Raw genomic sequence first — 13304 nt, forward strand, 5'->3', positions numbered from 1 at the left:
GCAGTAGAGGCTGAGGAGCAGTTCCCAAAGGGAGCAGCGGCATTGGCCCTGGCCTAGGGGAATGCCCTACGAGGGGGCACTGTGCCTAGTATTCAGTCGCTTCTTTATGTGTATTAACTCATCAGCCCCATGACTTTAGGGTCACATCTCATACATCCAAACTCTCCAGGGACTCTGTGAGTGTCCCCCCAAAGGCGCAGATAGCAGCCGTCCCTCCACCACCCCCCATTGTCCTCGTCCTCCCCTGGGTCCCCTCTAAGGATGGAAAGGAAATCTCTCAGCAAAGCATCCCCCAAACTTCGCCTATGGAGCAAAACCCACTATGAAAAAAAAAGATGCTTTTTGTTGCAGAATCCATGTGGAACCCACGGCAAGCCGCCCAGTATCCCGACATCTGTTAGCATTTACCACGGAAACTTCTAAGCCTCTAATCAGGCTTTTCAAGGCCTTCAATCCAAGAGGGAGATTTCGGACAAAAGATTTTCAGGCAGAAAAATATTGACCGAGAGCAGGGAGAGCAGCGGCCACTGGCTTTTTCTTGGGGAATCACAAAAGAAAGCGAGCCGGCTTTATCTCGAATTCACGAAGAGCAAAAGACTAAACCCCTCATCTCTCTTGTCCCCCCGCCCCCGGCCCATTTTGAGGGGTTGCTCCTGCCTGCCGAGTACTCCAGTAGCACAGTATTTAAGACACGGAACTATAATGACATGAAACGAGTCCTTTTAAGAAAGCAAGAAGTACGTCCTTCCCCTCCCGCCTCCAGAGGAAACCATTGGAGAAGCATTACCTCCCCCCATTACGCATCCCATCTGTCAAAACACAGCAATAAGGCTACTCGGGGCAGGCAATGATCTGGCGGAGGGAATACCTCCGAGTCTGTCAGAGTGAACAGGAAGGCATCCTGCGTTCCCGAGATAAAGGGCGCTCATTATTCTCGGCATTTCCCGGAAGATGCTCTTCCCCCCTTCTTTCAATGAGGTGCTACGGAGGAGCTCTGCTAGCTCCGGCTAGACCCTCTGAGCCCTTTGGGCCATGGGGGAGACTGTCGCTGGGCTGCAAGAGCCGAGAAGCCCGAAGCCTCCAGGCAGGGATCTTGGCATGTCGAAAACTTTGCCAACCACTTCTTGGCGAGTATATTTGCCCCTGATGGATGGGCTGCCTTCTCGTTTGGGCGAATGTCCATTTTGTCTCCCTCATTTGAACAAGGGTTTTGGAAAGACAAAGCCCATCAAACATTAGATAAGCATTTTTAGTTAATGGCCCGCGCAGTCCTATTTTCCCACAAACTCAAGAAGCGTCCTATTATGTCCTATTTTTACAGCAACATCAATTATTAATATGGATATTTTTGCTGACAGAGGACCTCGCTCCAAATGTACGTTTCGTTATCCAGCTCCGGGTCATTAGCGGTGGAGAGCTTGTAAATATCACGGCGTATTCACATGGGAAGCCTTCATTAAGATGCATTATGGTACAGCTGATGTCGCTCGATGCCGAGTGCATTACGGCCGCCTTCTCGGGCTCCCTCTAATATCCGTAATTTGTTTTTAAATGAGGTGCTGTTTATGTGGTGAGTTAACAAATTTGAATTTCACTTGGGCAGACAACTTGCTAAAGATGGAAAGATGCTCTCGGCCCAAAGGGGAAAAAATTGCTCATTAACGTCGGGTTTGTGAATACAGAGCATCTACCGCCTTTAAACTCAGCAGCAGACAGACAGACAGACAGACAGAGACAGAGACAGAGAGATGGAGATGGAGACGGAGAGACAGAGAGAGAGAAAGAGACAGAGAGAGGGAGAGGGAGAAAGAGAGAGAGACAGAGAGAGAAGAAGAAGAAGAAGAAGAAGAAGGAGGAGGAGGAGGAGGAGGAGGAGGAGGAGGGAGAGACAGAGAGATAGAGATGGAGACAGAGATGGAGAGGGAGAGGGAGAGAGGGAGACAGAGAGACAGACAGACACAGAGAGAGACAGAGGCAGAGAGAGAGACAGAGAGAGAAGAAGAGGAGGGGAGGGGAAAGAGGAGAGAAAGAAAGAAACATAGAGAGGGAGGGAAAGAGAGGGACAGAGAGAGAGAGAGAAGAGGGAGGGAGGGAGAGAGACAGAGAGAGAGAGGGGGAAAGGAAGGGAGGGGAAGAGGAGAGGCAGAGATAGAGAATCAGAGAGGGGCTACAAATGACTCCCATGATTTTTTTGTCAGGAAAAAATTTACCTAAATGAGTGTGCATGAATACACACATGTTAAGAGCAGGCTGTGTGCTCCAAAAGAATGCTGCTCCTTCTAGACAGTATTCTACCTCCCACCTCCATGTCTTTGCACAGATTGCCTGGCCTTTATGTCTGGGCTGTGCTCCCCCTTCATATCTACCTTTTAGAATTCCTTGCTTCTTTGCAACCTTGGCTCAAATACCAGCTCTTACTAGATCTCCCTAGCTGCTAATATGCTCCCTCTACCCCAAACCACCTTTAATCAATTAACTTACTTTTCAAACCTTTACCTCCCATCTTAGAATCAATATCGTGTATTGGCTTCAAGGCTGAAGAGCAGTAATGGCTAGGTAATGAGAGTTGAGTGACTTGCCCAGGGTCACACAGCTGGGAAGTGTCTAAGGCCAGATGTGAACCCAGGTTCTCTCATTTCTAGATTTAGCCTTCAATCCACTAAGTCACTAGCTTCCCCCTTTTAATTTATTTTTGAATGTATATCCTTACACAAGTGCATATTGTTTCCCCCAAAAGAGTGTAAAATAATTCAATGTAAATTCATTTAATAATTACTGACTCGGTGAAACTGTTCTAGGTGTCGAGGAGACAGACTAAAGTGTGACAGTTTCTACCTTCAAGAAACTTACATTACATATTCTCCATTGATCGAATAGGAGTCAGGAATCCTGAGATCTAGCTGGTCTGGCACTAACTATTTGGTGTAACCAATGCCTCAAGCAAGGCACTTAAGTTCTGAGTTTCATTTTCTTCCTATCTTTATATTTCTTTGGGCATATTTATATATGTGTGTGTACACACACACACACACACACATAATATTTTCTTTTTCTCCATTTACATGTAAAATTCCTTCATACCTTAAATATGAGAAGTGTGTGTTTTCTGCCCAGTTCTGAGAACTTTTTGTGATGGTCAAGCAACTAAGTGTGTATTACAGAACCTTTCAGAATATGAGACTCCATCCACATGGAAAAGGGAGAGCTTTTAAATCTCGGGGACTGGTTGTCACTGATTCTGCGGAAGGTGATTAAAAAGGTCACCACTTTGGGGGCTCCTGTACTCCGGCGGTTCCCAAACTTTTTTGGCCTCCCACCCCCTTTCCAGAAAAAATATTCCTTAGCCCCCTGGAAATTAATTTTTTAAAAATTTTAATAGCAATTAATAGGAAAGATAAATGTATTAATATTTCTACCTTTTTTGGTAAAATATAGTAAAGAAAGGCGTAAATTAGAAACATTGAACTTTGAAATTATGAAACTATTTATTGAATTCAGAATAGAATGTAACACAAAAAAAGTTAAAACATTCGAAATCCCAAATGCACCTGCAGCCATCACCGCGTCCCTGGATCGCTACAGCACCCACCAGGGGGCGGTGGCGCCCACTTTGGGAATCACTGCTGTACACATAAGGACTCATTGATTTACATTAGCAAAGAGAAGAAAGAGTCTTCCAAATGTCTTAGGCATGAATCCATAGGTGAGAAAGAACCCGACTACACTTGGGGACAAATGAGCCAGCCCACTTCACTCATGATTATATGCTAATTGAAAAACAATAAAACCAATCAATAAAATGTTGGTTATAGAGCAAGGAATAGTCATGACCTATTTTTCATTCTGTAACAATCATTCATATGAGCTAAAATATGCAAATGTATAAATTACATAGATACACACAGATGTAGATATATGTTATTATTTTTTAAATGCAGGTGTTAGGGAAAATAGACATTTAAGATGTAAGCTTAGAAACAGAAGATGATGAAGTGAAGGACATTTTCATTACTTTAATGAAAGCCAGAGTCAATTTGGGACAAATTGCAGGAGGAGAAATGTATTTTATGTTATTGTATTTTTAAACCCTTCACTTCTGTGTATTGGCTCCTTGGTGGAAGAGTGGTAAGGGTGGGCCATGGGGGTCAAGTGACTTGCCCAGGGTCACACAGCTGGGAAGTGTCTGAGGCCGGATTTGAACCCAGGACCTCCTGTCTCTAGGCCTGACTCAATCCCCTGAGCTACCCAGCTGCCCCGTAGGAGGAAAAATGTAAAACACTTGCTATGGGGAGATTGTTCCAGCAGAGAATTCTGTTCATCTCATGTGTTCTTTTCCCAGAAATGTGTTTTTCCAATTCCCTAATGTTATTTCCCTATCATTAAAATTTTATATATTATTTCAACAAAAGTTTATGAAGCTAGATAAACAGACTTGTACGAAAATATTTATAGCTGTGCTTTTTGTGGTGGCAAAAAAACTGGAAAATGAGGGGATGTCCTTCAATTGGGGAATGGCTGAACAAATTGTGGTATATGCTGGTGATGGAATACTATTGTGCTCAAAGGAATAATAAACTGGAGGGATTCCATGTGAACTGGAAAGACCTCCAGGAATTGGTGCAGAGCGAAAGGAGCAGAGCCAGAAGAACATTGTACACAGAGACCGATACACTGTGGTAAAATAGAATGTGATGGACTTCTGTACTAGCAGCAATGCAATGACCCAGGACAACTCTGAGGGATTTATGGTAAAGACGCTCCCCACATTCAGAGGAAGAACTGCAGGAGTAGAAACAGAAGAAAAACAACTGCTTGAACACATGGGTTGAGGCGGACATGATTGGGGATGTAGACTCAAAACTACCACACCAATGCAACTATCGACAATTTGGAAATAGGTCTTGATCAATGACACATGTTAAAACCAGTGGAAATGTGCATCAGCCATGGGTGGGGCTTGGGGGGTGAAGGGGAAAGTGAGAGCATGACTTGCCCAGGGTCACACAGCTGGGAAGTGTCTGAGGCCAGATTTGAACCCAGGACCTCCTGTCCATCCACTGAGCTACCCAGCTGCCCCCCATTCTTTGTTTCTTTATCAAATCCCCTCAACTGTTTGAGGTCTGTCCTAAGTCCTATGTCTTCCATTACATCTTCCATGAGAACTCGAACCTAGTGATCCCTCCCTTTCCTGGTCACCAATGAACACCTTTGGTTTATTTACCAGTTGTGTGCTGATGGATATTAGTCTCTCTTCCTCCTTTCCTGAGTCAAACTGTAAGCACCTGAAGGATGGGGCGGGGGGGGGGCTGCACTTTGTGTCTCTTTCATGTCTCTCCAGACCAGTGAGTCTTGCATTGTGTTCTCTAGGTGTACAATTTGGGGGGCTCAATACATATTTCTTTTTTTTAAAACCCTTAACTTCTGTGTATTGGCTCATAGGTGGAAGAGTGGTAAGGGTGGGCAATGGGGGTCAAGTGACTTGCCCAGGGTCACCCAGCTGGGAAGTGGCTGAGGCTGGATTTGAACCTAGTACCTCCTGTCGCTAGGCCTGACTCTCACTCCACTGAGCTACCCAGCTGCCCCTTCAATACATATTTCTTGATCAGGGAAGTGATGCATTTAAGGGAGAAGTTGCTAGCAATGAAAGCCAATGCTAAATCCCTTCCAGAAAGAAGCTAACCAGGTTCTTTCCAAAATAAGAAATAAAAAGAGAAGGCGTATTCGCTGGCTCCCACAGCTGTAGGCCTGGAATCTCCCTCTGAAAATTCCTTCCAGATCTGAAATTCCGTTATTTCATGAAAAGCGCAAATCTCTCCTGCAGGCACTTCCCAGGAAATCTGGGGTTCTTCGTCTGAAGTCTATTCATTTCAAAAGGGCTGTGACCTGGAATGGGGAGGGGGCCGGGGGGAGATTTCAACACTGTAGATTTCCTTTGCCATCCTATGTATTATATGCATTTAAGGATGCCGTCCTGAGAAGGGATCCTCAGGCTGCAGAGACTGTCTAAATACGGCCCCAGAGAGTCAGATTCGAGGGCCGTTCTGAAATCGCGTCTCACTCCATTCGTGGAATTAGCACCCCAATCAATTTCCTTTGACTCTTAATTAAGGTCTTAACCCTTTTGCTCTTGGTGTTCCCAGGACCCATCACCACACATTCAAAGCTTCAACAACGCACTCCTCAATGCCCAGAAAGTGAACTTTCAGCGTTACGAGGTCCAGGAGAAGCATGAGGAGGAGTACAGAGAAGCTCTGATTACCATCAAGACCAACTTGAAGAGGTTAGAAGGTGCAGACATCAAAGAGAGCCTCCAGGACCAGATCCGGCATTGGTTCATCGAGTGCAGGTAAGAGGAGGCGCCTCGGGCCTCTGTCCTCCACCCTCTTCTCTGTCTGCCCTCTTCCCCTCCGGGGGTCTCTCATCATCCTACAAGACATCCATCCTGCTGACAGCAAGGAAAAGAGCCCTGTGGATTGGGAGTCAGAGAACGGGGCCTGGATCTCTGCTTCCATACATGAACGAATGGATGAATGGATGAAAAAGGATCTGTTCAGCGCCTTCAGTGTTCCAGACGCACGCTGTCTGGGTGAGGCTGGGAAAGCCTACTTACGCCCTCTGGCCCTCAGGTTCCTTCGCTGTGAAATGAGGGGCCTGGATGGCGCCTGGCGCTTTTTGACTTCTGCCCCGTTACACTTAACTGCATTTTTTTCCCCGAAGAGTCTCTGCATCTCTAAATTTCTCAGATGCTTGAAAACTTTCACCAATCAGTCAGCCCCGTGATATTTCTCAGAAATGTTCCAGTCCGTTTTTTGGAGGAGGGTTGAGAGGGGCTGGTGGTGATCTGTTAACTCGTTGCAGATCCAGTTGCAGGAAAGTATATCCCTCTCAGGGGCTGGCTTTCCTGTCCTCTGCGTAATATCGGATACTCAAGAGATTTCTACTGACCCATCCCATAATATCCTTTTTATTATTTTTAAAAATTTTTTTAAACCCTCACCTTCCGTCTTGGAGTCAAGATTGTATTGGCTCCAAGGCAGAAGAGTGGTAACGGGTAGGCAATAGGGGTCAAGTGACTTGCCCAGGGTCACACAGCTGGGAAGTGTCTGAGGTCAGATTTGAACCCAGGACCTCCCGTCTCTAAGCCTGACTCTCAATCCACTGAGCAACCCAGCTGCCCCCCATAATATCTTTAAAAAGGGAGAGGGCTGGGTTTCCGAGCTGGGCTCCCTGGCAGTTCTAAATGCCAAGGAACTTTAGAGATGCTTGGTTTCCAGCAGAGGTGATTGCTGAGAATCCGCAAACAGGGATGCTTCAATGTCTTTTCTTTGTACCACACATCTGGGAAATTATAAAGTTGAGCTCCGTTCATTGCTGAGCCTCCTCCGTGATACCATCTGAGAACTGCACAGTCTCAGCATTGCCAAGTCTTAAGCATTATGGGTAAGGTGCAGCAAGTTAAGATGAAAGCATAATAATAATAAATAAAACATCATCATCATCACAGCTAATATTTCCTTAGCCTTTACTAGAAGCCAGGCACTGCACTAAGCTGCACAATTATTAACTCATTTTTCCCTCAAAACAACCATAGGAATTAGGCATTATTATTATCCCCATTTTACAGATAAGTAAACAGAGGCAAACAGATGACAGATCAATGACTTGCCCAGGGTCTCAAAGCCAAGGTTCTAAGGAATGCTCCAAAGAAAGCAGTCTTCCATCTCCATGAAAGGAAAATTAAACAGAAATTACTTAAGTTTAGTAATTCATTAGGGAGAGGGGAAATTGAGTCACACTTCATTTCTTTTCTATTATTCCAACTATGTAGTTTTCACACGGGCTTCTCTTAGGTTCTTGTCTGGGCCTTCTCTAAGAATCTGTGACATAAACAGTCTTTGGACTTTTTTTTTAATAGTTTCTATTATCCCACTGTGAGTGAATGAATAAATAAGCTTATTAAGTGCTTCCTGGGTACTAGGAGACAGGAAGACTCATCTTCCTGAGTTCAGATCTGGTCTCGGGCACTTAATAGCTGTGGGACCCTGTTTGCCTCAGTTTCCTCATCTGTAGAATGAGCCAGAGAATCACAGGGCAAACCAGTCCAGGATCTCTGCCAAGAAAGCCCCAAATGGGTCATGAAAAGTCAGATAGAAGCACAGAACAACACTCGACCAAGCAGCAGGACTATGAGAGGAACTTTGGAGTGGCTCAAATTCGAGTGAGGATAACATGGTCAGAAGAATAAATACCCGCCAAGGGACGGAATTAGGAACTTTTCCGAAATTATGAATCATCTCAGAAAGCTGAAAGCTGATTAAGCTGGAGATTTGGAGGCATTCGCTGTGTAATTAGAGAGTGTGCCGGGTAGAAGAGGGCACTGACATGTGGATTAGTGAATCTCACTAGTGAATAAATAGTTCATTGTACAGGACCAATAAGCAGCTGACATATATCTATGTGCAGATGACATATATATATATATAAATATATATATATATATATATATATAATGCGTGTATGTGTACATATCAATCTTCCTAGTCTGTTTTTTTTTCCTTTTCCCCTTTTATTCCTTAAAAAAAAGAGTGACCCGTAATGATTCGCTGTCAGGCTGCCAGGAGATCTCCAGAGGGAGCCTTTGGGGATCTGGGCTCAGCCCTGTGCCTTTTGGCATTCGTATCAGTGATTTAAAGAAACTCGGAGCTGGTGCACTCTTCAGCTTTGCAGATGATGGAATGCTGGATGGATAACACTCACTGGGTGACAGAGCCAAGATCCCCAAAGGCCTAAACCAGCCAGGGGATGGGGGGTTGGATTTTTACAAGACGAAACTCACTGGGGGACACATCTGAAGCCTTGTATGTGAGCTCAGCCATTCAGTTCACATGTGTGGAACTGGGGAGAGCTGGTTAGTCTGTAGATTGTACCTCATCTCCCCGATACGGGAACCCCCTCCATCCGGGCAGACCAACTTATTCTTACTCTCTCACTCTATATAATGTTTGTCCATAAATTTTCCAGAGGAGGCCACCCCATCAGTCAGTCAGTCAGCTATCACGTATGAAGGTAGTCACTTCTGGTATTGATGTGGTCAGTCCATAGAATCAAAGATGTAAGCAATCTCCGAGGCAAGAGAGCAAGATTTACAGAGAGAGGGAACAAGGCAGTAGAATGGCCCTGGCAATGAGAAGAGCCCCAAGAGGTTCATCTTGATTAGCTACTAAGGAAGGGGCTCTTTGTTTGGGCAGTTGTTGTCCTGATTCCAAGGAACTGATGCCACTTTCTCCATAGTTCACCTCGGTTCTATGTGACTTTACCCAAGATTCACTCTGTTCGCCCATTGGGAAGACGGCAAAATGGGATGCTCTCAGATGCTTCAGGTTATTTTGCCTGATTCTGAGCAGACCCCAAAGGAGGGCAGCTAGTATAGAAATGGAGCACGGATGGAACCTGCTCTGTGTTCAGACTATTCAGGTCATTCAGACTGTTCAGAGGCCCCAACCAGTGACCTGGGCTATGTCTAAAGCCTGATGTAAGGAGTTTCCTCATTATGGGGAATCCAAGCGACTCCTATGATTTATCTGAAAGATGGCCCCATGCTAATCAACTAGTTAGCCTACTCTTGTTCTTTTGATTGTGTGCGGCTGCTACTGGGCAGGGTTTGTGGGACTTTTCAGCCCACATCAGTATAGCACACCTACTATGTGCCAGCCATTTTTCTAAGCACTCAGGGACTCGAAGAAAGGCCAAAAATGGCCCACACTCAGAAGGAGCTCATTGTCTAATGGGGAAGGGGGAGACGCCGTGCAAATAAGCTACAGGCATATATCTCAGCGATATTGAGGGTTTGGTTCCAGATCATCGCAGTAAAGTATGATCTCATGAATTCTTTTGGCTTCCCACCAAAAGTTATGTTAGCGAAGTCCATTAAGTGTGCAAAAGTGTCATGTCTAAAAAATGTGCATCCTTAATTTCAAAATACTTCCTTGCTAAAAACGCTAACTATCATCTGAGCCTTTGGCGAGCCATGACTTCTTTGCTGGTGCCTTCAAGGATGTGGCCTCCATGCTGATGGCTGCTGACTGATCAGGGTGGTGGTCTCTGAAGGCTGGGGTAGCTGGGGCAATTTCTTAAGTTAATACAAGAAGGAAGTTTGCGCCACCAATTGTCTCCTCTTTTCATGAAAGATCTCTCTGGAGCCTTTGACTGATAGCATTTTAGCCTCAGAAGAATTTCTTTCAAAATGGGAATCCGTCGTTTTGAACCTTGCCTCTGCTTCCAGTTTACGTCATAGTTTTCACTATTGTTGCGTCTCAGGGAATAGGGAGACCTAAGGAGACGGAGAAAGATAGGGGGATGGCCAGTTGGTGGAGAAGACAGAACAAGTACATTTATTGAGTTAACTATTTAATATGGGCTCAATTTGCAGTGCACTAAAATAATTCCAATCGTAACATCAAAGATCGCTGCTCCCAGATCACCATAACAGATAGGAAAACAATGAAAAAGTTTCTAGTACTGGGAGAGTTTCCAAAATGTGACAAAGAGACACAATGACACCAGTGGGCTTACTTGACACCAAGTTACCACAATTTGTCAACAACAACAAAAACCAAACACAAGATCTGTGACGTGTGATAAAGCCAAGGACAATAAATCGAGATGTCGTACACGTACAAGATAAATTGGGAATAATCAGCAGAGAGAAGGCACTAGAGTTCAGAGGGATTGGGACAGGCTTCCTGGAAAAGACGGGGCCATAGCTTGTAATTGAAAGAAGTCAGGGAAGTCAGTAAGCAGAGCTGAGAAGGAAGAACATTTGGGTCATGGGTGGGGAGGATAGTCGGAGAAAATGCCCAGAGTCTAGAAACAGAGGGTCTTGTGTGAGGACAAATCGAAGGCCAGTGCCACTGGCTCTTGAATTACTGCAAGGAGGAATCAGATCTAAGACTGGAAAGGCTGAAAGGGGCTAGATTATGAAAGGCTTTAAAAGGAAAACTTCTATTGGATCCTGGAGGTATGAGGAAGCAACAGTTAGAAGTTGCAAAAAGGCCAATTTGGTTTTTGTTTTGTTTTAGTTTTATGGGGCCAAATTTAAATAGAGTCTATTCTCCAGCACGAGAACTGCACTTCCACTTGTTTACAGAACTCATAAATGCGATGTTGTGCCCTTCTCTCCCAGAATGCCCAAATGTACACAGTTGTTTAAATGTCACTTTTAAATGGCTACAGCCTTGGCCACAAATTGGAGCCTTTTGATGCATTTAGTCTACTTTTTCAGTGGTGGGTCCAGAAGGAGCATCTCCAAACAGGACTGTTCCACCCCCTGGAAATCCCCGAAGTATACCTCCTGGCATGCCCCCTGCACTTTGGCACAGTGTAGCCGTGATGGGGTGGCAGACCTCCAGGACTTTCTACTCATGCTCAAGTTCTTCCTTCTCAGCAGGCTGGTTCTTATCCAGACAGCTGGCCATTGGATCCCATTTGTCAAGGACATTCCAGTTGTGTTCGTTATGGGTTTTGCCCTGGAGTTTCTCATCCTCGAGGGTGGCCTTCATGTTGAAAGAGTAAGAGTCAAGAGAATTCTTGGAAGACGCCCTGTCTCGGTTTCTCATCTTGCGTCTTGTTATTTCTTAGCCTCCTTGGCCTTATGCTCAGTGTCCAGATAATCTTTGTCTTTGGTGATGGTGGTCTTGTTCTCCTTGGCTGTGTTCTCATCCACAGCAGAAACACTGAGGACGATGCCATTTGCATCATTACCAAATGTTTCTTCAGTGCGATGAACATTCCTCAGGGCAGGAGGAATCCCCATGAGCCTAAACTTGCCAGAGCTTGTTAGACTCTGTCATTGTTTTCTTTCACCTGCGTAGACCTGAATAAGCACACCAGGCAGCTTGTCTGAGGAGGTGGTAACGGCGTGCATCTGCTCGGTGGGGATGGGCTGCTGCACGTGATCAGAACCATCATCACTCCACCAGCAGCTTTAATTCCACGGGAAAGAGGAAGGACATCTAAGAGCAGTAAGTCCTCCACACTCTCTCTCAGGTTGATCTCCATACAAGATGGCAGTCTGGATAGCTGCCCCATCGGCAATAATCTCATTCAGTTTGATATGGTTGTTGAGCTTCTTGTCTTTGAAGAAGTCCTGCAGAAATCTTTGACTTAGGGGTATATGAGTAGAACCATCAAGATGATGGCACGCGTCTGTGACACCTTCGTAGAGGGAGTCAGTCTCATTCCTGACCTGGGTACCAGAAGGGAGGATGTGCTTTGCCCGTTCAGAAGTGGTGTGCAGATGGAAGACAGCCTTCTTGTTCTCACTCGTGTCACTGATTGCTTTCACTTGAACTCGGCAATGAAATGCTTGGCCAGGTGGCTATCAAAGTTGTCCACGCTCAAGTGGACTTGATTTCAAAAATGCCATCTTCAGGGGTAAGAATGGAGACCTCAAAGACACCACCTCCACGGGCAGAGATAACACATTTCTCCTTTTTGCCTTATTTGCCCAAGCCATAAGCAGTAGCAGTAGCAGTTGACTCGGTGATGATTTGGAGCACATTGAGACCAGCGATGGTTCCAGCATCTTTGGTAGCTTGACAGTAAGAATTACGGAATGAGGCCTGGACTGTGACAACAGCATTTGTGAAAGTCTTCCCGAGACTCCCCAAGCAGCCATTTCTGTTGTCTTGGTCAGGACCACAGAAGATACTTCTTCTGGACAGAACCTTTTTCACTCTCCTTTGTACTCCACTTAGACCTCACACCTGCTTGCCTCAGTGACCACTCAAAGGCCAACGCTTCATGCCTGAATGTACAATCGCATCATTAGATCTTTGACCAGCCAGACATTTGGCGTCAAAGACTGTCATGGGAGTTCGTTGCAACTCCGTTCTTTCCATCATCCCCGATTAAACGTTCTGTATCAGGGAAGGTGGTGGGGCTTGGGTGGGGCTCTTTCCTTGGTCATTACCCATGATCTCTACTTTCCCACATTAGAAGACTCCCACGAAGGACTAAGTAATGCCAAGATCAGTGCCAACTATGGGTCCTTTCAACATGGGTGCTGAGACACCAGGGGGCCAGAGCTCCCTGCTGTGTAGGAAGAAGGGCTGCTCCTGGGCTCAGTCTCAGAAAATCTAACAATGAGAGCTGTCCACAGGCAACACGGGCTTCATGGCGGCAGAGAGAGATTCTTTGGTCTCCAGAGATCATCGTCCTTCAGGAACTGGACGGCTGCTCGGCTGCATAGTAGAGGGTACCTGCTAGGTTTAGACTCGGGTTGGATGAGGTGGCCTATGAAGGCT

The 13304-nt window shown here is 45.6% G+C and overlaps 1 protein-coding gene and 1 pseudogene across 1 annotated transcript in view; one reads left to right on the forward strand and one right to left on the reverse strand.

The window, feature by feature from the left end:
- IQCA1 (IQ motif containing with AAA domain 1) overlaps nucleotides 1-13304 on the forward strand; it is a 266158-nt gene that overhangs the window by 73199 nt on the left and 179655 nt on the right. Inside the window, exon 9 of the mRNA XM_044675690.1 lies at nucleotides 6141-6346. Coding sequence (XP_044531625.1) covers nucleotides 6141-6346 — 206 coding nt within the window. The remainder of the gene's footprint in view (nucleotides 1-6140; nucleotides 6347-13304) is intronic.
- Nucleotides 11265-13058, reverse strand: LOC123244685 (annotated as a pseudogene).

The sequence above is a fragment of the Gracilinanus agilis genome, chromosome 4 (genome assembly GCF_016433145.1).
Source record: "Gracilinanus agilis isolate LMUSP501 chromosome 4, AgileGrace, whole genome shotgun sequence".
NCBI classification, from domain to species: domain Eukaryota; kingdom Metazoa; phylum Chordata; class Mammalia; order Didelphimorphia; family Didelphidae; genus Gracilinanus; species Gracilinanus agilis.